Source organism: Octopus sinensis, linkage group LG3 (assembly GCF_006345805.1).
Source record: "Octopus sinensis linkage group LG3, ASM634580v1, whole genome shotgun sequence".
In the NCBI taxonomy this organism is placed as follows: domain Eukaryota; kingdom Metazoa; phylum Mollusca; class Cephalopoda; order Octopoda; family Octopodidae; genus Octopus; species Octopus sinensis.
In genome coordinates this window covers 85,812,809-85,838,317 of record NC_042999.1, presented here as the reverse complement: position 1 = coordinate 85,838,317, position 25,509 = coordinate 85,812,809, and the positions used below count along the sequence as shown (strand labels likewise).

The 25,509-nt window shown below is 35.1% G+C and overlaps 1 protein-coding gene across 1 annotated transcript in view; it reads right to left on the bottom strand.

The window, feature by feature from the left end:
• Nucleotides 1-315: 315 nt before the first annotated feature.
• Nucleotides 316-25,509, bottom strand: part of LOC115209435 (peroxisomal acyl-coenzyme A oxidase 1-like) — a 49,897-nt gene continuing 24,703 nt past the window's right edge. Inside the window, exons 7-14 of the mRNA XM_029777858.2 lie at nucleotides 25,119-25,288; nucleotides 22,843-23,005; nucleotides 19,643-19,833; nucleotides 7,736-7,891; nucleotides 6,843-6,948; nucleotides 3,956-4,099; nucleotides 3,004-3,210; nucleotides 316-1,026 (exon numbers count right to left, since the gene is read on the bottom strand). Of these exons, the coding sequence (XP_029633718.1) occupies nucleotides 958-1,026; nucleotides 3,004-3,210; nucleotides 3,956-4,099; nucleotides 6,843-6,948; nucleotides 7,736-7,891; nucleotides 19,643-19,833; nucleotides 22,843-23,005; nucleotides 25,119-25,288 (1,206 nt within the window). The 3' untranslated portion in view covers nucleotides 316-957. The remainder of the gene's footprint in view (nucleotides 1,027-3,003; nucleotides 3,211-3,955; nucleotides 4,100-6,842; nucleotides 6,949-7,735; nucleotides 7,892-19,642; nucleotides 19,834-22,842; nucleotides 23,006-25,118; nucleotides 25,289-25,509) is intronic.

The window sequence follows — 25,509 nt, the reverse complement described above, 5'->3', positions numbered from 1 at the left end:
ATGTAGCTTGCTTACGAACCATATGGTTCCGGGTTCAGTCCCACTGCGTGGCATCTTGGGCAAGTGTCTTATACTATAGCCTCGGACCAACCAAAGCCTTGTGTGTGGATCTGGTAGACGGAAACTGAAAGAAGCCCGTTGTATATATGTATATATATATGTGTGTGTGTGTGTGTATATGTTTGCATGTTTGTGTTTGTCACCCCCCCCCCCAACATCGCTTGACAACCGATGCTGGTGTGTTTACGTCCCCATAACTTAGCGGTTCAGTAAAAGAGGCCGATAGAATAAGTACTAGGCTTACAAAGAATAAGTCCTGGGTCGATTTGCTCGACTAAAGGCGGTGCTCCAGCATGGCCACAGTCAAATGACTGAAACAAGTAAGAGTAAGAGTTACAAATGTAAAAATAAAACTTTTTTTATTAATTAATTATGTTTATTCTATTAATTATAGGGTGTCTTTGAATTCGATGAAATTATTTCAATTTCAAGTTGCTCCCAATTGTTCTGATCAAATATTGGTTTTGTATGATGAAATTAACATGTATCTAAGCAATTATATTTTTTAAATATGGTTTTGTAAATTTTAATTTGAATAATATGATTAAATTCGATGAAGAAATTAATTACAATCATGGAAATAATTTGAAATCAATTAAAATAGTTATAATCAGTTTCATTCATTCCACTGCAAAAGTACTAAACTTTCTTAAAGTTAATGGTCAATGAAAAGCCAACATATAAGTGTTGGCGTTTCATAGAAAATCTTTCCATTGAAAGAACAGTTCAAAAAAATTTTCTTCATTAACAAATCCGTGAGGAAACCAGAAATATAACAATGAAAATATGTACTGTATGCAGTATTTTTATGAAACAGATTCTATAGCACCAGGTGAATGAGTAGACAAAGTCTAGAGGAATTATAATTTTGTAAAGATTAAAATCTAAAATTTTCCTTTATAATTGAGCTTTCAATCTCTGCTCTTTGAGAAATGGAAGCAGATGTTCCTTGCAGCTGTCATGTACCTGAGAAAACAAAAACGATATATATATATATATATAGTTTTAAATAAATGTATAAAAGATGAAAAACATTTATTTTACAAAGTAATAAATTCAAACAAAACGAAATCAGTTTCTATGAAACAAACAAAACATTTTAACTTCTAAGAAAGCAATGAGGGGATTTTTACAAGTTAAAAATAACAGGAATGAAACTTAGTTGAGAGTACGGTAATGTTAATTTATTTTAAGAAACTACAGCTATTTTAACCTCCAACAATTGCTACAAAGCTCATTTGAGGTCTTGATCAGGGATGATGAGGTTGCTAAGCCCATAGATATCAAGTGAATAGCTACTGACATCAAATCACTTTGTTTCTTAAAGTTGGCTGCTCTTGTATCTCCTCTCACTGGCACTGCTGATCCACTTATCTCTCCTTAAATTGTCCAACCCTTCAGTCTCTAACTTAACAATTATGCCAAGTCCTTCTTCCCCAAAACATCTGACCTCTGGAGTGTCATCTCTACATATGTCGTTTTCTGCAGGTGTTGACACACAACAGTTTAAATGTAACATTAATGGTATCAAACTCAGAAGTCTCTGAGGGCCAGCATAAGATATGGGTACTGCTCCTCCCTCCATCCCTAGCAAGTAGTAAAAACAAAGGCTTCTATAAACACATGGTATTTAAGTTATTTAATTGGTTAATTATGTTGGTGGAAACAATAGTAGAAAGATATCAGAGTGCATTGAATTCAAAACTCCATGTTGATAGATATTCTCTCTTCCTACAGAAGTTCTCATCATTATCAGCATCAACTTTGCCGTTACCATCGTCAGATAACCACCACCATCGCATTATTTTGGAAATAACTTTTGCTTATTTTACTTCACTTTACAATTTCTAAATTTTCAAGCCTTATTAAACTTTCAAAGTTATTGAAAGTGCACAATTTCTTAAATCTTTCACATTAAACCTCATATTGCCAAAACCATACATGCCAAAGATTTCACTTTCTCTTTAGAGAATGGTGATATTTCAGCCCAGATCAGTTGTTAACCTTCAACAATGCTCAAATAAGATCCAGATTGGAGTACTGATCACATATCTAGGAGAGTGTTGCTGCTAGAGACAAACATTCAAGACCATGTCCAAAAGAAAGTCATTTGACTGACTAGCAATAATTTACTCCCCACCAACGCCCTATAACCACTTGTGCAAAAGTATGTTGCTTCTGTTGATGAAGCTTCTTCTCCCAACTCTCAAACACCCACATCATTCATCCCTCTATCTCTCATCCCTTGTGTCACACATCCCTCTCACTCACTCATCTTTCTATTGTCCATACCATTTTCCCTCATATCCTAGTCACCTATGCCTTTATCACCTATTTTTCCCCTCTTCCCTACTTCTCATCTCTCAACACTTGTTCTTCATTATATTCATTCTCTTACCCATCCTCTATTTCTAACCATCTCTCATATTTGCTTGCAACCTCTAACCACCCATACTTCCTACTCTCCTGTCCCCACTCACTTCTACCCACCTCATATTTGAGGGTCCACCCTAACACCTCATCACCACTATCTTTATCTCTTTCTAGCATCACCCCACCACTCTTACCCTCTCTTATATAACGTTAGTAACCATGTAGCTCCTTTACAGCAAGAAGCCTGTTCTGACCACCTTAACTCCCTCGTCCCCTAGCATAAAACCACCTTCCTCCCTTCTGTAGCCCCACTCAGTACAAAGGATTCTAAGTCTAGCAGGCTGTATGGCACCCCCACTACTGCTGGTACTTTGAAAAAAAGCCCCAGTACATGCTGTAAAGTGGTTGGCAATGAGAAAGGTATCCAGCTGTAGACACCAAGCCAAAGCAGACATTGAAGAAGAATGCAGTATTTGGACCCATTTGGATCCATCCTGTCAAACTATCCAACTCATACCAGCATGGAACATGTAATTAAACCATGGTGATGATGTTACAAAATACACTTACTTCTTTTGAATTAATTGGAGCAAGTTTGGCATAGTCATAAAGAGCTTGATAAACTTGACCATCATAACGACCAAGAGCACTGTGAAGCAAACGGTCAGAGAAATCGAAGGCATCTACTAATGCTACAGCACTAGGCCTTATTTTGGACAGTTGATTATACATTGCAGTTTTCAGTAATTTTATCTGTTCTTGGGTGAGAAGGTTGAACTGAAAAGAAATAGTATAAATATAATTGGGAAGACATGTAGAGAGTGGGAAAAACACAACATTGATCTCTAACAAGGATATCATCCTTAAAAATTTGGAAGACTGGTGTAGCACAGTTGATTAGCTCACCCTGTTACTTGTTACAACTCAGAACATTAAAGTATATAGCAAAATACCACAGGACATTTTGTCCATTGTTTAACTGATTCTGCCAGTCTTTAAAAACAAAATATTACATGAAATTTTTTGTACATCAACATTATAGAAAAGTAGTGGAAGGGATTTGAAGACAGTAGCAAAGCTTGGGAAAAAAATGTTTAATACCATATTTTAAAACAACAAAAATATTCTGTGACACACCTTTTTCAACTTTTACATAATAAATGGCTAGATTGAATGTTAGCACTTTATCTAGTGCCAGAACACTATGCTTTTGTCTTAGAAAAGAATTAGACAGCAATTAAGAAGCACTAAATAGTGGTATACCAAACTGATTGAATAATTAACAAGAAGTTTGATGCTTTATTAATTAGCCTGTTATGGGTAACAATGATATAACAGTGGATCTTGAATGACAGAAATATATTCTATCGATCCAAGAATTTGTGTTTTATATTAAAAGAATTTCTGTAAAATTAGTATTCACTTCAATGGATAATAAAATTATATTAGGAAATGATCTACTTTATCAGAATTGTTAAAAATAATAAAAAAATTTATATCATAAAAATAATTTCCAACTTACTTGTAAAAAATCACCAATATTCTCCACAATATTAAATACACAATAAAATTTACAAACATCAGTCAATACTGATGCCAAGCAATTTTCTTTTATTTGACCAATAGCTTCAATGAATTTTTCCATGGTGTAAACTTGACAGACAGCCTATAATAATAACATAAAACTATAATTGTAATTGAACTCATTGTCATTGTCATAGTAATGATGATGATTATGATTATTCATTTAGCGTTCAATTTCCATGCTGGCATGGGTTGGATGGTTTGATAGAATCAGTATTAGTTCTGGTGTGGTTTCTACAGCTGGATGCCCTTCCTAATGCTGATCACTTTACAGTATGTACTGAGTGCTTTTTTCATGCTACCAACATTAGTGAGGTTTCTAAATAACTTGCAAGACAGAAATAGAAGAGAGGGGGAAAATAATAAAGCATTTCAGTACTATCATCTGCTTTTTAGAGTCTCAGCTTTCTTCTACATTCCTATGTGCTTGCTCACAGCTGAGGATAAATTCCATTATTTTTTGTGATGCATTGAGGATCTCTGCTGAAAGCAGTATTTACATGCGTAATTGTATATGTGTGTGTACATACATGTGTGGTATGAAGCATTCAATCAGAGTAGATAATTAATAAAAATTAAACAAAAACCAACCATGTGAAATTTAGCTACCCAGAGTTTACAGGTTGGAACTGTGGTGAAATAAATTTAATATTTTGATTAGGAAACCCTAGGTAGCTGAATATGACATGGTTTTTGTGGTTTATTTTAAGAACTAGCTTAAAAACCACACTCTGTGAAGACTTTTAACCTAGCTCCTGTGGAGGACTAATTGGGCCTGAGGCCCAAAACCAAGGAGAGCAAAAATAATAAAGCATTTAGTGGTACTCTACCAATATTGTATTACTTTAAATTCAGTTTCAATGAAATTTTTGGAGTTCTTTTAAAATTTGAAAAGGATATATATATATATATATATATAATATATATATATATATATATATATATATATATATATATATATATATATATATATATATATATATATTATTTGAGGGAATATTAATCCTAACTTATAGGGAAAAAATTCAATTTAGAAATACTAAATCAAATTTCACACATTATAATATATATATATATAAAAAATTAGAAAGAACCACCTTTTATCAATTCAAAATGAACAATTAAATTACACCATCTAGAAAATTACATATAATAGAAATATTAAAATTAAAACAATAAAATACCAATGTATTAATATTAAATAAATAATAAAATACCAAAATAAATTGCGAAAAAATAATAAAAACGTATATAATTGGTAGAATAACGACACGTGTTTCGTGGCTATATTTAAGAAATGATTATAGTAAAAAAATTAATAGTAGTAGTAAAATCACTTCGATATAAATATAGCTACTCATCAGGTTAAAAATAAACTAGAATAATAAAATAATTAATTAATAAACATACTTTAATATATATATATATATATATATATATATACAAAATACTAAATATACATTAAGTGAAAACTAAAACAATACTTAAATTATTAAATACTTTAAAATTAATTAATATACACATTGCTAGTACAAGTCATTAAATTGTAATCAAAATAAAAAATGGTTCAAATATAGACAAACTCATTAAATAAGCTAACTATATAATTAATATACATATGTAGTATCTATAGATTTAATATATCAATCTATGATATAGTTGACTAAATATCAATTAATATAATACCTAATTATCTTAAAATTTAATACTACATAATAAATATACCACCTAATTAAATTAAATGTAAAAACAAATCTAAATAAATAGATATAAGAATTAATATCTATCGTAATTTATATTTATCAATATATATAAAAATGATATAATGGCGAGAATTATTTGCTAAAGTTGAAGGAATCCGGGGTAGAGATAGACCCAGGAAGACATGGGATGCGGTTGTCAATCATGACCTTTGAACATTAGGCCTCACAGAGGCAATGACGAAAGACCGAGACCTCTGGAGATATGCTGTGACAGCGAAGATCCGACAAATGAAGTGAGTTCATGGCTCGCAGGATGGCCTACTATGCTTACCTTGGATCGTAGGGTGACCTGCTGTGCTTGAGGAGACCTATTGAGTCAAATACATCAACATCAAAATAAAAATCAAATGGAAATTGTAGTAGTGATACCCATGCCGGTGGCACGTAAAAAGCTTCAACCAATCATGGATGTTGCCAGCCTCCTCTGGCTACTGTGCTGGTGGCATGTAAAAAGCACCACTACACTCATGGAGTGGTTGGCATTAGGAAGGGCATCCAGCTGTAGAAACACTGACAGATCAAACTGGAGCCTGGTGCAGCCTCCTGGCTTCCCAGATTCCAGTCAAACCGTCTAGCCTATGCTAGCATGGAAAACGGATGTTAAACGATGATGATGATAATGATATATATATATATATATATATATATATATGCTTTTGGAAACGAGTAAAGTGTTATAAACTTTTGTTGTTCTTGTTATGTATATTACTCTAGTATGTGGTGGATTCAGGGTCAACATTTCCTTATTCTAAGGAGCACTATTGTAAGCATATTTGTTGTTGCTGTTTAGCCAAAGGAAAGAGCCCTGATCAAACAGATCTAACACAACCATCCTACCTTCTTATCAGAATTAGAACAAGATTTGAAGGATATTGGGTTCCTATTTATAGCATAATAAGTGACCTCACAGAAATTCTCTTTTCAATTATGCAAGTGAAGTATATTTACATAAGAGGTTATGCTTTCTTTACAAGCCTTCAAGGAGAAGCAAAAAAATCTTTTGTTAAAAACATATAAAGAAATTTAACCGAATTCATTTAATTTTGTTTAAAATCAACTTACAACAGCCATATTTTTTATCTCATTTGACCACATATTGAATGCCTGTTCAAGTGAGCTTCCAGAATTTATCTTCTCAAAAACAAGTTCTGAAATATATAAAAGCATTCTACAAAAAAGAAAAAGAAAATTTCATATTACATTACATAGGGAATAAATATGCAAAGATGATGGAAACCTATTTCTGTCCTTCAATACTACTCCCCACTTAGTTAAAAGATCTTGTCTTGCAAGTTATTTGGTCACCTCACTGTTGCTGGTGCCATGTAAAAAGCACCCAGTATAGTCTATAAAGTAGTTGGCATTAGGAAGAGCATCTAGTCACAGAAACCATACCAGTAGGGCTTGGTGCAGTCTTTTAACTTGCCAGGTCCTGTTGAACTGTCCAACCCATGCCAGCATGGAAAACAGACATCGTCGTCATCATCATCATAATCATCCTGATATTGTTATTGTTGTTTACATATTAACTAAATCATTACAAATATGATCTTAGCCAAGGTCAACCTGTATTTCAGTACAAAGAAAATTAAATATATGATTACCAATGAGGATCATGGCTGCTTGCCAGTTTGTTCCAACAATAGCAAACAAATATATATGTGTATGCATATATATATATATATATATATATATATATATATATATATATATATATATATATATATATATTATGACTGGCTTCTTTCAGTTTCCATCTACCAAATCCACTCATAAGGCTTTGGTTGGCCCAAAGCTATAGTAGAAGATGCAATTGCCTAAGGTGTCATGCAGTGGGATTGAACCTGGAACCATGTTGTTGAGAAGCAAGATTTTACCATAGAGCTATGCCTGTTATCTTTGCAAATGAAAAATATTTTTATCTGTTTCATATAAAAGAATAATCAAAACTTTACCTTTTGGATCTATGTTGACATAATCTCAGTAGTGCTGACAAGTGTAAATTGGAGTCAACATCTTGATGTTCTGTTGTGTAATTGGCATTGAGGTATGAGACAAAACCAACCAAATTCTTTCCTTGGAAAATGTCTCTAGCACATTTAAGTAGGAATCTAAAATAGAAGACAGTTACATTGATATAAAGTTAGAGAATACAAGAAACAAGAAAAAAAAAACCTAAAAAAAAAATATCCAGACACCTCCCTACTTCTCACCGCTGCTGTATTCCCCTCCCCTCCTTCATGTACCTATCTGCACACAATGTCCTTGTTGAATCCCTTCCTCACAACATAACCTCCTAATACTCCCTCCCCCACCATGTGGCCACTTATTACATTCCCTCCCCACTCTTTTTGCAATATTGTGAACTCACCCACTCAAACACCCTCTCTAATCCCTGGTCCACTTCACTGTATACACATCTGTATAACTCCCTGTAACTTAGGTGTACACCTTTACTTCTCCATCACATCTTCACCATCCTGCTCTTTTTCCATCTAAAGTAGCTATGTTTCTTTTCAAATGCAAGACACCTTTTTCTTCTCTTAATACTACTCCCTGCACAGTTGATGGGGGTCTTGTCCTGAAGTTACTTGGTGACCTCACTGATGCTGGTGCCATTTAAAAAGCACCCAGTACACTGTAAAATGGTTGCATTTGGAAGGACATCAAACCATAGAAAATATGCCAAAGCAGACAGTAGAGATTGATGCAGTCTTCTGACTCGCCAGTATGGAAAATGGATGCTAAATGATGATGATGATAACATTATTTTTAATTTCATAAATTCAAAACCAAATCATGTAAAAAATTAATAGTGACTCCATTTAAATTGTATAGCAAAGCTGTAGGTCTGCTTTGACAAAGAGAGGGCTAAGTTTGTTTTTGCTTATAAACTCCAATTTTTGTCAGTTAATTCAAAGAAACAAGAGACTTTTTATGACAAGTAAAATCCTTCTCAAAGATTGATAATGAAAATAGTGACTTTATAATTAGAAGTTTGGAGGCAAAGTTTGTTATCAACTGAAAAATAAGGAACATATTAACTAACAATTGTTTCAGTAGCCACTGAAATACACTGACAGCAATATGGCACATCATGGTTCCCATTGTTCTAGATGTTTAAAACAAGGAAGAGTTGCATACTATTTACCTAACTCTTTCATCTATGACCAGCGTCAATCCAGTAGAAAGACCAGGTCAAGACATCTTGTGATGGAAACAGATGCAGGAACTGACCAACATGTCTTACAGGCTTCATCTTGCTCTCTGTACTCCACAATGCATTGTTGTAGCTGCCTTCTCCTCCATTGAATAATGAGGTTTTTTTTTCTGCAGAGTCCATCAGATCCAGTCTTTACATGCAATCCTTAATATGCTAACCCATAGCTAGTACCCTGGAAAGTGCTACTACTCCAGGTCAGAGCAGACCTAGGAACAACAGTGGTTAAGATGTGGATCCACTCCCCTCAAAACCTTGGAACTCCCTGACCAGGATCTCACTATCAGAAGCAGTTATGTCCAGGACAAACACATTTCTAGTACAGGTGAACATCACTCATAAATTAATATGACTTGGTAACATGAACCATGCTTTTGCTAATTGTTTTATATGCTTATGTAGTCAGGAGCAAAGGCATCCTTTTAGCACCTCCACCTTTGACCTCATGGCACATCCAGAATGTAACAGCTGAAGTGAGAGAAGGTTGCATTAACATTTGGTTAATACTCATTACAGCTGAGTAGACTGGAGCAATGGTAAAATGAAGTGTCTTGCCCATGGACATAATGTGCTGCCAAGTCCAGGAATTGAAATTACAATTTTATGTTCACCCTGGTCACCTGTCCACACTCCTTCACATATATCTAGCATTATGCAATTATAACTACTTTAAGTTCAAGCATTTACTTCTACAATGATAGGAAAAAATTCAACTTATTTCATTCTAATAGTGAACAGGTGTTATAGTTTTCATTTCTTTCATTATATCCTCCTAAAAGTTTTACAAAAGAAATGATCCTGTCACATTGATTTTTGGATAATGTCATTCTAGTTCTACTACTTCATAATTGCACTTTAGAGAAATATAAGTTTCAACTTATTCCTTTCCTTCATATTGAACAAAGTTTATTTTCAAGAGTTTTTAAGAATCTAACTGCTAATTAATAACTTAGTTCTGACAATCTCCTTGATTGAAACTCTGTCTTCCAGGACTTGCTTACCAACTACGTGGTTCCGAGTTCAGTCCCACTGCGTGACATCTTGGGCAAGTGTCTTCTGCTATAGCCCCGGGCCGACCAATGCCTTGTGGGTGGATTTGGTAGACGGAAACTGAAAGAAGCCTGTCGTATATATGTATATATATATATATATATATATATATATATATATATATATATATATATATATATGTATGTTTGTTCCCCTAGCATTGCTTGACAACCGATGCTGGTGTGTTTACGTCCCTGTCACTTAGCAGTTCGGCAAAACTTACAAAGAATAAGTCCCGGGGTCGATTTGCTCAACTAAAGGCAGTGCTCCAGCATGGCCGCAGTCAAATGACTGAAACAAGTAAAAGAGTACTAAAACTCTGTGATAGCTTGTTTGCATGTGTGCTTGTCTGTAATTTAATACAGCCAAACTGGTGCATCATGGGAAAATACTCTGAAAGTAAGGTACCCCTGAAATGTGAATACAAACAGAATAAAACAAGTTTCGTATAAATTGGACCATGGATTCCAGAGATACATGGTTTTTTGGAGTACCTTTACTAATCAGCTCTGTGATAACCCATCAGATCACTAGTGCACAGCATTCTGTAAAATGTCAGACACAGAAGACCCATGTATAATGGATTAACATTTTAAATTGTTTACCTTTGCGCTTGATTTTTGAAAAGTTTTAGTGAAGTCAAGTTAATATTTTTAAGTGTATATGATTTTAAAAAATACAAGTTGTTTGTACTTTAAGTATTTATACTTCAGTTTTCGTTAAACAGACGATATTTTAATTATTAAAAAAATATTTTTAAGTGAATATGACTTCAGAATATGAGTTGTTTTTACAGTAAACATAATATTTCAATTATTTAGAAATAGTTTTAAGTGAATGTGATTTAAAAATACAAGTTGTTTGTACAATAAGCATTTATATTTTAGCTTTTTTTTAAAGCTATTTTCAAGTGAATATGATTTTTAAAATATTTTTAAGTGAAAATGACTTTAAAAATACAAATTGTTTGTACAGTGAGAATTTACATTTCAACTTTCTTTAAACAGACAATATTTTAATTATTAAAAAGTATTTTTAAGTGTATATGATTTGAAAAATGTGAGTTGCTTGTTGAGTAAATATTTATATTTAGCTTTCTTTAAACAGACAGTATTTTGACTATTTAGAAATATTTTAAAGTGATGATTTAAAAAAAAATTTTTTTGAGGTAATAGGAACTTTGTCAGTGACCAAACGGGTTATGGGTAGTCTAGTCTTTATTAAAATTTTTGTGACTATATTTCAGTTGAACCTGAATTGAAATAAGTTTTCCTGAATGGGATCAAATCTGTAGAATCTACAAGAATAATAATTCCCTCAGATTATTTGATTTCTTTTGTAGCTCTTCACCTGGTTCTGTTGCAGGACATTCAATCTTAGATTTTTTTCAGTTTATTTCCTTGAACAGAAGTATAAAAACAGTCTCTATGAACAATTATTTGTATCTTGAAATGTCCAACCAGTATGATCTAATTACTTAAATAAAAGATTGGTACTACACCTGCTTACCCTAATATTGCCAGTAGTTTTGGGGCAACTATCCTTGAAGGTTATGCTGCTTTCTGTCTTTATTTTCTTAGCCAATTACTTGTGCTTTAGCTAACCTTTTTATTAGCTCAGCATATAATAAGTACCTGATGATTGGGCACTGTGACTATGTACATTGTTAGCTGAGACATCACTACTATCTCCAACAGTCAGGTGTGTACTGTTATCAAGGTCAGAGAAAGCCGAAGTCATGTGATCTCGTAGTCTCAGCAGTGTCGATGGTAGTGATTTGTCTCCCACTAGCAATGTAAACAAGAATGCTTATATGCACCAAAAGACCATATGAGAGGTTTCCTCATGGTAGATATCACAGTATTTTGTGTTCTAACACAACATCCGCTAATAAGTGGAGATAAATGATACCTTTTGGTATTAATACTCCTTCTGTCCCTAATAATCATTTTGTATTAAAAATATTTATCTGTTTTTCTTTTACTTGTTTCTGTCATTAGACTATGGCCATACTGAAGCACCACTTTGAAGAACTTTCATTGAACAAATTGACTCCAGTACTTTCTCTTTTTAAGCTGGTACTTATTTTGTTAGTGTCTTTTGCTGAACCACAAAGTTATGAGTATGAAAATACACCAACACCAGTTATCAAGTGGTTGGGGGGGGGGCTCTGACACAAACACATACACATAATATATACACCAAGCTTCTTTCAATTTCTGTCTACCAAATACATTCACAATGGGGTAATTATATTAATTAAGTGACAAGAAGATGGATTTGCTATTAAACTTTATTCAGTACAATGAGCATTTTGACTCATCGTGCTATCATCCCTTATGTGCTGGACACTGTTGGATCCATTTTGCAGTCTGGATCTCATCAGGTACATCCATAGATAAAGTTATGTTTCACTAAAGATCTTGAGTGTCAACTGTCATACTGTTATATGCCCATCTAGTTAGGGAATGAATAAAAAGCAAACAAGACTGCAGAAACACAAAAATTCAAATTTCAAATATGAATGTGGAAATCTTGCATTCCTGTTTAGGTAAAAATGACCTAATTGGCTTTTGCTTTCATAACTGCTTGTGGGAAAAGAAAGTAGAAAGAAAAATACAAGGAAAACAGGAAAAACAAATACTTAGTCAAACAGTCTTGTGTACATACATACACACACACATACCTACACTGAGACATACGCCCACTCACACACTTATCTATATGTATGTATGTATGTATGTATGTATGTATGTATATATATATATATATATATATATATATATATATATATATATATATACAAACACACATATATATATATATATACACACACACATAAATATATATATTATATATACCTATACATATGTGTGTGTGTATAGTTCAAATTTACAGAAAACAAAAGACAAAGACAGGTGTAGGAACAACAAGCAGGTGTATTAGTTTATATATTTTTTTAAAGACATACACACAGATATACATATGTGGGATCTTTTCAGTCACAGATTCTTTAATTAATTTTTTTAACTAAACAGATTGAAGCTTCAGATACTGTTGAATGTGTCATGTAGAACACGGTTTACTCTTAACGTTTTTGACAAAATTTTGCCTTTTAGAAGTTATTTCGTGTTAAAATTGTCGCATTTGGGTAATTTTAATCAATCAATGACATGTATTCAGCTGAAGAAAGTTACTGCTGTTTGTGTGTGTGTTTACTAAACCTGAGTACCAAACCATTAATCCATTAATCTTTAATTAACAATGCTAACATTTTCATTAATGATTTAACATTTAAGTTAAATTTGGAAATCATTATCAGACTAATTAACTTCCGTTACATTTAATGTCCATTAACTCAAGTTGCAGATGATCTTTAGGTTCACTATAACATAACCACACCAAACCAATACAAACCATAACACCAACAACTAGGATTAATCCCCCACCACCACCACCACCACCACTGAGTTAAAATCTCATGAACTGCAACCATAGAACCTATACCAAGGAATGACTGCATGTGAATGCTACATGTATTTAAATATGTAACCTTACAATGCAGCTGCATATAAGTAAGGTGTACCAGCAGGCTTGAGGGACAGGTGAAGATCTGGAGATGCATAAATCTAGACAGGAAAGCAGGCTTGTGTATATGTGTGTGTATGTACATATATGTGTGCGTTTTATGTACAGATAAGTTAAGTTAAGTTAATTTTTTGGCTCAAAAAGCAAAAAGCAAGGCCATGTAGGGGGACATAGAGTTATGTACAGGGAGGGTGTTCATGCAAAGAGTTCAGGCCATTTCTGGTCAAGAGAGATTTTGAACCGAGCGGTTGTCAGCATTTTCACTATCTTGTCTGGCAGCTTATTCCATAGATCCGCAACCCGGACAGAGAAAGCCCCTCTCCTTCGATTGAGATGAAATCGTCGCAGATAGAGCTTTTCGGAGTGACCCCACAGCCGACGCTCTGGAACAGGAGTGAAGAACAGCTCTTTCGAGAGGTTACACTTTCAGTTTATGATGTTGTGAGCAAGAATGAGATCACCACGGCGGCGACATTTTTCTAAAGAATAAAGGTCGAGTGTCTTCAGCCTTTCTTCATAAGACAAATGCTTGAGACCAAGAACCATGCGGGTAGCCAGCTTCTGGACTCTTTCGAGATGCTGTATGTCTTTGGGGAGATAAGGAGAAGAAGATTGAATCCCGTACTCCAATATGGGTCTCACCAGCGTGACATAGAGCGGTAGGAATATGGCTGCTGTGAGTATTCCGAATGACCGTCGAATCAAAAACAGAACTCCGCGTGCTTTGTTGGCAGCATGGACGCACTGGGCCGAAAGTGCAAAGGAAGAATCCACCAAGATACCCAGGTCCTTTACCTGGTCGGCCCTCTCCAGCAGCAGATGACCAGGCTTGAAATCAAGTTGAATTGCAGGAGAAGAGCCAACAGGCAGATGACAGCACTTTGACACGTTCAGACACAGGTCCCATTCATTTGACCATCTCCAAACTTGGTGGAGGCATCGACGAAGATCATCTATATCACCACGAGGAGCGACCAGTTTGACATCATCGGCAAATAGAAGGGTGTGTTGCATGAGGTTGTCGGGCAAGTCATCTATGAAGACTAAAAACAATAAGGGCCCAAGCACTGAACCTTGAGGCACGCCACAGCTCGCATTGGAGACGTCAGACAGTGAACCATTTACTTGGACTTGGAAGGAGCGATCTGAGAGGAAGGCACCAACCCATCATACAATATCCGGATGGAAACTATATGCTTGAAGCTTGACAAGTAATAGGCGGTGGTTAACCAAGTCAAAAGCTTTGGCAAAGTCCAATAAAACGATGTCAACAGCATTATCATCATCCAGGATACACATCACCAATTCTTCCATTACCAGTAAGTTGGTCAAGCATGATCTCTTCAGCATGAAGTCGTATTGGGAATCAGAGATAGAGGCTGTGTTTTTTTGAGGTGGAACAACATACTTTTCTTAAGGATGGTTTCGAACATCTTGCTGATGATTGAAGTAAGGGAAACCGGTCGGTAGTTAAGCGGGTCTTCGCGGCTCCCTTTCTTGAAAATTGGGCAGATTATCGCTGTTCTCCAGTCCACAGGTATAACACCCGTCACCAATGACCTATTGAATAGAAGTGTTAAAGGTTCGCAGATGACCAGAGCCAACGCTTTGATAACCTGTGGGTGTATGCCGTCAGGGCCATGACCCTTGTTGAATTCAAGGCCTTGAATAACGCGTTCGACTTCGTCCCGAGTGATGACCAATCTAGGCATTGGAGGTACCGATCTATCAAATGGAGGGAGTTCATGACCATCATCTTGTTTGAAAATAGTTGAAAAAGCCTCAGCAAATAACTGACTCTGCTGATAAGGGTCCTCAATCGATACGCCTGTTGAGTCTACCAGCGTTGCAATTTGGTTGTTCAAGCGGGAATTCCGTTGGACATGGGCAAAGAAGTTTTTTGGATTGCGACTGGCATTTGCTGCGATTCTGTATTCATATCTGAAGCATTCTTCCTTTTCAATTTTCACGGCTCGGTCTCATTGAGTTGTGTACACTTCAAAAGCTGCAGTCGAATCTAGATTTTTTAATTCAGCCCAAGCAATATCTTTGGGAGTGTACCTATGTGTGGGTGTATGTGTGCATGTCTGCGTATGCACATGTGTATGTGGGGGTATCATACATGCATATGTAGGCATGTCCATGTGCCTGCATGTTTGTGTGAGCCCGTGTGAGTAGGAAGGTATATGTAGGTATGAGTGCGTGTACATATATGTATATCTGTGTGTATGTGTCTATATATATCATAATAATAATAATAGAGAATAAATTATTATTCCAACCTTACAGGTAAAATTCAGTATGATAATATTAGACCAAATTTCGTAATATATAATATATGTATATAACTAATTTAGATATATATAATTAATTCAAACATGAATAAGCAAGAAAAAACAACAATGCAAGGACGTGGAATAAGTACAGTGTTATTGGACGCTCAGGAAAGGAAAGAAAAGAAAGAGGATTTCACATTTCGAGCAGAGCTCTTCATCAGAAATATAGAGAAAGTCCAAAGAAGGGAAGACGGAGAAAGAAAATCGCCGATACACATGCAGTCACATACTGAAATATATAGTAAAATAAGGATTCAGATAGAATCAGGTACTTGAAAAGATATGCATTAGGTAGAGTTGGATAAACCTGTGGTTCCAGCCTATGGTTGGTAAGTACCAAATAGGATATTCTGGTTGTGTAGACAGAGAAAACCAACCCTATGAGTATTTAGCATCTAGGGGCTGGTCGAAAGCACACATTACATTGAACTGTACATTGTTGGTATACTCTAGGGTGTCCAACAAGTCATAAATCCCCTTGGCGTGTTATAATTAAATGAATAATAACAAATTATGGATAAATGTTAGCTCACTACAGCTGTTTCTTTAAGAGAAGAATGAGAACATTATTCCATTACAAAAATCGTAATCATCAGATGAAACATCTGTTAAGGCTAAGTTAGCCTCAACAGACCAACCATGTTTCTGCTGTATTCTTGGGACATTCTTTTATTTGTAGAATTTCGTTTCATCTGATGATTACAGTTTTTTGTAATGGTGTAATATTCTCATTCTTCTATTAAAAAATGCAAAAGAAACAGCTATTTGAAATTTGAATTTTTGCGTTTCTGTAGTCTTGTTTGCTTTTTATTCATTCCCTAACTAGACAGGTATATAACAGTATGGCAGATAACACTCAAAATCTTTAGTGAGTTACAACTTCATGTATGGATGTACCTGATGAGACCCAGACTGCAAAATGAATCCAATACAACATGATGAACAGAGTCCCACACATAAGGGATGATAGCACGATGGGTCAAAATGACCATCGTACAGAATAAAGTTTAATACCAAATCCATCTTCTTATTACTTAATTAATATAATTATATATACACAGAATAAGAAAAGAAATGGTGCAACAATTAAAAGTCGATCATTGGTATTAATTGGTCATAGTTTAATTATGGTTAAAATAACACTTACAGCTGTTTCAGTTTGTTATTTTTGAGGTAAATTTACATTTATCTCATTCCATGTAACAAACATCGTTAGAATAATTTGGAGTTTATCAGAGGAATACTGACAGGAGAAAAAAGGAAAAAGGAAAAAAAAAGGAAAGAAGGAAGAAAGGAAAAAAGTTTGTTACGTCTTTAGGCTTACATTTTTGTGACCTTTAAAGGTTGCACGTGTATATACATGTTTTCAAGTAGATGAATGGAGCAGTAATTGGGGAAAATGACTAATTGACCGGTGGTGTTAGTCAAACGAGTTATACCTGGTAGTAATATCCAGTGTCATTAATCAAATTAAATAACGCTATTTGAGTCTGCTAGATAAGTCCCTATGATTACAAATAATGCCCTTGTTAAAATTAAGGATGCTCTTAAAAGTTCAAGTGCGATATACAGTATAAATCTGGGTTACGTGAAAAGGTATAACAAATAAAGTGTTGTTATGTACAGCACAGGCTATCACCTTGTTTATATAATTAAAACCAATCAACTTGGCTAGAATAGGCTAAATCGCTCATTCAATTGTATTTATGTACTTATGTGGCAGCCCTAGCAATTAGTATGTTAGTCAGCGATCTAACTTTAATGTGAATATATTAAAGAGAATTATAGCTCTGGGACAGGTCAAGGGGCAGTAATCATATGTTAGACAGGTCAGTTAATAGCCTGTACTATAGGCATTAGCAGTATTTAGAGAATAAGAATTTATCGTTATGTAAGCATGTTCTATATTTCTCGTTTCATTTATTAAGTAATTCTGATTTGGCCACTAAAATCAAGAATTTCTCATTAATACATAAATTACAGTGGTTATTTTAAAGGTTATATGAAGATGTTTTGGCTAGGATGTGCCATTCTAATCTATAATTAATGTTATTATCTTTAAGTAACCAGATGTAACTGCTTAATCTGGTAGAGTTAGCCTTATTTCTATTTCTGAAACTTGAGAGATGGTAATTATATCTAAGTTTCATTCCATTTTTCATTGCTCCTATATAAGTTTTCTTGTAATTATTGTAGAATACATCACAATGGTAGATTAATTTTTAGTTTTACATTTATTCAAGAATTCACAAGTATTTTTATCTCTGCAACCACAGAGATTAATAAGATTATCTGTGCCTATGATATGGTGAGTGGAGTTATCATTTATAAGGTGGTTATCCATATTTTTAGAGGGCAAGTCATTTGGAGGATTGCTTATTATATCGATTGGTTGTTGTGATTGCTTATAGGAATTTGGATTGCATCAGAGGATCTTTGTCTCGTATTTTTTACAGTGTTATCTTTGCACCTTAGAATTATGTTTTTCTCTTAGAATAATATATAAATATGTATATATGAGCTATATGAAATTCCTAAAACCTTTTATTTAAAAACTATTATCTATTTCACTTGATCAACCTAGTCGGCTAAATCAAATGATTAAAGCAATCAAGTATACTCTGGTGAACTTAAGTTTGTTCTAGAATATGTGGTAGTTAGATCATATCTCATTTATTTTGTTATCCACTCTCTGTCCTTATATGATGGTAAATTCTGATGATGGATTCACTAGAAATGAGTAAAATAGACTTGGTTAGTGTATAAGAACCTAATTTCTTGGCATTAGTTTGATACGTTTTGTAATTCTGTTATTTTGGAATATATACATCTTTTGTATTTGCTCAGATAAAGCATGACAATACTTTTAGAATAATGTTGTAGCATCTTTCCAGTAAATGATTTTTCTAAATGTTTGTGGCTGTTTGACAAATAGTACCAGAGATTGTGCGGCTCAGAGTAGACAACAGCAAGATTTGTGTCCCTTCCACATCTCAATGATATTTTTAGTTTCAGTATTCTTTTTTCACTTTGTTGGTTAAGGATATCTACAAGTTATGTAAATATCTACAGTTTCAGAAACATCTAACATACAGTGATATGGAAAAATTGATCCTACAATGCTAAAAATAATACTCAATAAAATTCATGGTACAGATGGAGGAGGACAATTGCATAAAGGAATGTTGATCACTTAAAGTGGAGGGAAGTTGTAGCATAGAGGAACCCAGGAAGACCTGGAACAAAGTATAGGCCAATCTCAAAATGCTGAACCTTATGAAGGAGATGAGAGAGGACTGAGATATGTGGCACATTGCTATACTCAAGAAGGCCCATCCACCACAGCAAACTTGATGGTACCATTATAAAAAGCATTGGTGTGGGTGCTGGTGCCACATAGAAGGCACCTAATGCATTTGTGGAGTGATTAGCATTAGGAAGGGCATCCAGTTATTTAAACCAAGCCATAACAGACCATGGAATCTGGTGCAGCCCCTGACCTAACTAGTTCCTGTCAAGCCGTCCAACCTGTGCCAGCATGGAAAATAGATGTTAAATGATGATGATGATGATGAATGATGATGATGATGATGATGATGATGATGATGATGACGATGATATAATCTTTATTCTGATCCATTGAAATTACTTTAATGAAATTCTCTTACTTTCCAGTCTGAAGAATCATAACAGTATTATCGCCTTCATATGTACAAGAAACAGCTGTGTGACTTTCAAGTAATGGTAAACCACTTGCAGAAGAGACGCCATGACCACCACAACACTCCCGACAAGTTTGGATATATTTTGTAGCCAACCAGGTGCTTTGCGACTTTAAACCAGCTAAAATGGAATGCAACTGTAACATTGAATAAAAAAACATTATCTTGATAAATAGTTTGAACACATTATCCAATTTAAGATTCATGAACTATTCTAAAGAACACACATCAACTCGGATGACCACCACAACACTCCGACAAGTTTGGATATATTTTGTAGCCAACCAGGTGCTTTGCGACTTTAAACCAGCTAAAATGGCATGCAACTGTAACATTGAATAAAAAAACATTATCTTGATAAATAGTTTGAACACATTATCCAATTTAAGATTCATGAACTATTCTAAAGAACACACATCAACTCGGATATATTTTAATAATTTCCTTTTACACTGGCAAGAAGCCAGACAATTTTCTAAAAGTAAAGAGAATGGCATTGTGGTGGTAATTCTTTTAATATTAGTATCTCAATAAATGTCTGGGCTGGTAGACTTAATATGTCATCCAGTTTAACACTTCCACCTGATTGTCAGTGGAATTCACTTGGTTGCCAGGATTCAGGCTAGATCTCAGATCAGTGAATAACTTTCTCCACAAGTCAGAGCACAAGGGTTGTGAGCACTGCCTTTACTCTTCTGGCTAAAGCATTAGGAAGGAAGGGAGGAAGAAAGAAAGAAATGGTGTAATGACTACAACAATTATGATTATCTCTTCTCCATGGCACTTCCTAATTTTATGATTCACTTCTCAGTAATTTGACATGTTATTGACATGTTATAAAATGCCAAATAATTATAAATGTCACAATATATGTCTTATTAAATAAGAGGTAAATCAATTTTTGCAGGTGTGGGTATTAAGCAATTATCTAACTAAGGATATTATTGCTACTTATTTTACTTACTCTCTGTCGATGGAAAGCAGAATCAACATTAATCTTACTATAATGGGCATTTTGACCGTCTGTCTGTTCCCCCTTCATGGTCAAACAGCTGGATCAATGGTCACAATATTTATCGGGATTATGAAGGGAGGTAATCAGGAAGGCTTTTAGCAAAAAAAATGTGAAAAAGTATGATTATTTAGTGGATATTAAGTTTTGTATTAATAAACCACATTTGTTAGAATTCCAGCAATGAGGATTAACTCTGGATTTGCGATACTATCACTTTATTTCCCATTGTAGATGGGCAGATTTGCTCTCTTACTATAATGGACATCATGTCCATCTGTCCATCTCTTTGTCTGTTCCTTCTTTATGGCCAGATGGCTGGACCAATGGTTACAATATTTTTGGGGATTACAAAGACTGTCGTCAGGAAGGGTTTTAGTATTAAAAAATCAGAAAGTATGATTATTTTGTGGATATTAATTTTTGAATTGATAAACCACCTTCGCACTTTTATTGTATAGTTAATGGCCCCATTGTAGATACAAAGGTAGTTGTGAGGACGGTTAATAACAGAAATAAAATGGAAAAAAGTGCATGTCAGTATATAGTGTGTGAGATTACTCAGTGGTTATTGAAGTGTATCAGTCTTGAGCAGGATGTTCTTGGTACCAGAACATCCAGACATTATTCGCATAGAACAGTGAGAGGTAAGTCTTAGTTTGATTTTTTGCAACCCTAAAGATTACACTCACTCATTCACAGCAAAGAAAACAAAGGGCTAGACTTTAGATCATGTAGGTATATTTTTACCCACTCCAATGTTTACACATGGCCAGTTATACGTCACTATGAGTAGAGCAACGGACTCCAGTAATTTGAAAATTAGCGTTGACCAAACAGAAAATATCATCTACAAAGAAATTTTGTAATCATATTGATATTATCGAAAGGAATATGATTCATAATTTAAATAAAGAAATTGGTGAACTTGGAATGTATAAAAGTATAAACAAGTGTAAAATAGTGTAAACAACTTAAATAAAAGTGTATTTAAATAACATCTTTTACTTAATACTTTTTATGTAGTGGTCGAAGGAAACTCTGTCTTTCATTAGGAGTGGTCCACATAACCATTCATGATGTAGGCTGGGAGCCTATTCATGATAGAGGCTGGGAGCCTATTTCTGTTCAGGAGTAAATTGTCATCACATGTCACATAGTCACAAACACATGTCATATAGCTGCAATAGAATGCTGTATCACTAACAATGTGATTTCTCTAAGACATCACCTAGTTATCTATCAAGTCCATTTACACATTTCTCAATACATACTGCTGCTATGACTCCCCTCTCTCTTTTTATGCCTCCATCGTAGATGGGTAGATTTGCTAGTAAGATTAATATTGGAAGAATATAGAAGAATTCTATAAATTTCAAAAATTCTTTGTTGATTTATTATCCTGTTATACTTGAATAATGTTATCACCCCAGCTAAAAATGTACTGAATTGGGTTTTCTTTTCAGCAATATAAAGCAATGGTACTTGTCTCTAATCACAAGTCTTTAATTTAATTTACACAACTACCAGCATATCTCTCTAGAGTTATTAACTGGCATTCCATCAGTTATAACAATGAGTGTTCCAGTTGATTCAATAAATGGAACAGCCTGCTCATGAAATTAACATGCAAGTGACTAAGCACTCCACAGACACACATACCCATCATGTCATTCTCGGGGAGATGCAGCACGACACAGAATGTGACAAGGCTGGCCCTTTGAAATACAGGTACTGTTCATTTTTGCCAGCTGAATGAACTGGAGCAATGTGAAATAAAGTGTCTTGCTCAAAGACGCAATACACCGCCAGGTTTTGAACTATCAACCTTACAATTGTGAGCCGAATACCTCCAACCACTAAGCCATGTGGATCAACTGAACCCTTGTTGTTATAACCGACAGAGAAGAGGAGGAGAGTTATTAACTGTCATGAATGAGCAAGGAAGTGCCACAGAAGTATGAAATGAAAATTAATGTTAGACTCTTCTGACTAAACCATAAAAATAAAAAAAACTGAACATATATCTTGAATTTAGTTTTTAGGTATGTTAACATTTATCGTGATTTATAATTAGTATATAACCAATACAATATTCTAATAGAAATTGATACATGAAAAATATTTTACTTACAAATAGAAATTGATCAGTTTTTCCTTGTGCGGCATCTGTTAATATCTGTTGACAAGCCTCATTTACACTTTTCCAAGCAAAAAACAATGCATAAGTAGTACTTAAAGCAGAAAACAGTCTATACTGTTGAGTTTGGAAGTTAAGCACTGATTGTTCACCAGCCCTGTTATAATGACATTTAAAAGCTTATATTTTATATTTCAAAATTAATAAATATATTTAATGATCAACAAGAAATCTGAAAAATATCATTCTATTCCAGTATCAAATATCCAGCAGCATGAAAGGCCACTAACATCAGCTTTGATAGTTGTAATGGGGTGCAAACAATATGTGGTGTTATGAGCCAGGCTGTGTTGTAGAGAAGGACTGGAAGTGAGGGAGTATGCATATCCTGTCAGAAGTGGGGCTTGAGGGTCCTGCCCGAAGGGCTGCAGTGGGCATGCGGGGTCGGCGAGGCATGAGTAGTCAGTTGACAGTGGACAGCATACGAGAGCAGACCTGTTAGACAGTAAAACCTGAAGAGTTTCAAGCTGCCAAGCCATCAGAGGCAATGGAAGGAGGAGCTGCATTGGGATTCAAGCTATGGAGAGACAATGCTGGCATGTTGATATTTTGGAGAGGGAATAAGATCCCAAAAAATGGGCACCAAGATGAGTAGGCGAGAACTGTTTTCTGTGTGGGAAGCTGCTGGGACACTGCTTGATTGCAGAATGACTCTGGACAGCATGCAACTTCATCAAGAGGTGAGCTGAAGGAGTGAGGTAGAGTGACTAAGTGGGTGAGAAGACAACTGCCATGATGCAAGAAGTCTTGGAGAGAGTGACTGTGGAAGACCCAGTAAGAGAAAACTGGTATGTGCCCAAAATTGAAGAATGGGATCATGTGGTATGATGCTAGCAGCATAGTAACAGGAGTTGTCCTGGAAATTGCAGGTGTTGTGGTAGAGGATGTGGCCTGGATCAGGAAGAAGGATGACTGCAACCAAATCAATGTGCTGAAGGGTCTGAACCTGGCTCTGAGGTAGGGGTTGCATACCATCGAGAACCGGACCAATTCGCCACTGTACTTAGATGGGTGGGATCAGTGGTCACCGGTGAGTAGAGAGTGTGAACCAAAGGGGGCACAGAGATGTTGATAAGATGCCATTTGGGAATTCTGGGCAAGCTAGCTGTTGAGTTTGACCTGAGGCTGAGTGTGGTTTTTATGCTCTCTGAGAGGAATAGAGTAGACGTCCTGACTAGAGTAAAGAAAGCTTGGTTGCAGGTGTCAGAGGATCTGGAGCAAGGAGTGGCTGCAGTGTGTCAACTGAGTGACTCGGAGCTGAGGAGACATCATACCATGCATCACATGTGAGTGGACAGGATCCTGTTCCTAGCTAGGAAAGTTGACTCTGACGTGACCAGGCAGAGTGTGCAGAGAGTAGTTGGGAGCTGCAACAGGTGCCAGTCCATTGACTCCACTCTGGGTATATATAAGGCAGGAAGCATTCCAGTAGAACACAACTAGAAATGACTGGAAGTGGATGTGATGCACTACCGGCAGGGGACATACCTCTTGATGGTTGACCGCAAACTGGGGCAGTTGGCCATATGGAGGGAGATGAAGATGAGGACTGTGGAGGAAATCACAAGAAAACTAAATGAGATATTCCTAGAATAGACCCTGTGGATGAGCTGCTTGAAACTACGTTTCATTCAGAGGTTTACAGTCATTGTTAGTTGCACTGGCAGCACAGTAGAGAAAATGAAAAAAAGAGAATAACTGAAAGGTATAACAAATAGGGTCATGGGTAATAGGAGTATAGGCAGTTGGGGTGTGAGTGATAGAGAAATGAGTAATAAGAGGATAAGAGGTATGTGTGATAAAGTGTTGAGATTCAAACAAGCAGACATAAATACACACACATGGACGCACATGCACACACACATTAAAGTGCAGTCACAGTAGTGTGGTTAAAAGCTCGCTTCCCAATCATGTGGCTTTGAGTTCAACCCTACTGCATGGCACCTAGGTCATATGGCTTCTACTTTATCCGGGGTCAACCAAAGCCTTGTGGGTAGGTTTGATAGAAATGAAAACTGAAAGAATTCAGTTATATGTGTGCAATACAATCAAAGGGTGGATACAGGCAGTGGGATATTATAATTAAAATATCAGGTTATGTTTATTTTAAGACACTTTAACTTTGATACATTAATATGAGAAAGTGTAAAAAATTGACATTGAGCATTAGAAAAACAAAAGTAAATTATATAATTAAATAATGTACCAACCCTTGTTCTGCTTCTGATTGTTGACGCACAACACTATAACGAACAGCAATGGTACATGCAGCTGCTAGACTCTGAGCACTCGCCATAATTATGGCACACCTTACTGTCATCATAGAAGCATACATAGATTTTTTATTTGGGCCTGATATATAAGTACCATCTTTAAGAACCTGTGAAATATATACATGTCAAATATGTTTTAGTACATAAAACTTTATATTACCTAATAGTGATAATAGTCTTGGGTTATCCTGTACCCATATATGCATATCTATACACATATATATGTATGTATATATGCATATATATATATATGCATATATATATATATATATATATGCATATATATATATATATATATATATATATATATATATATATATATATATAT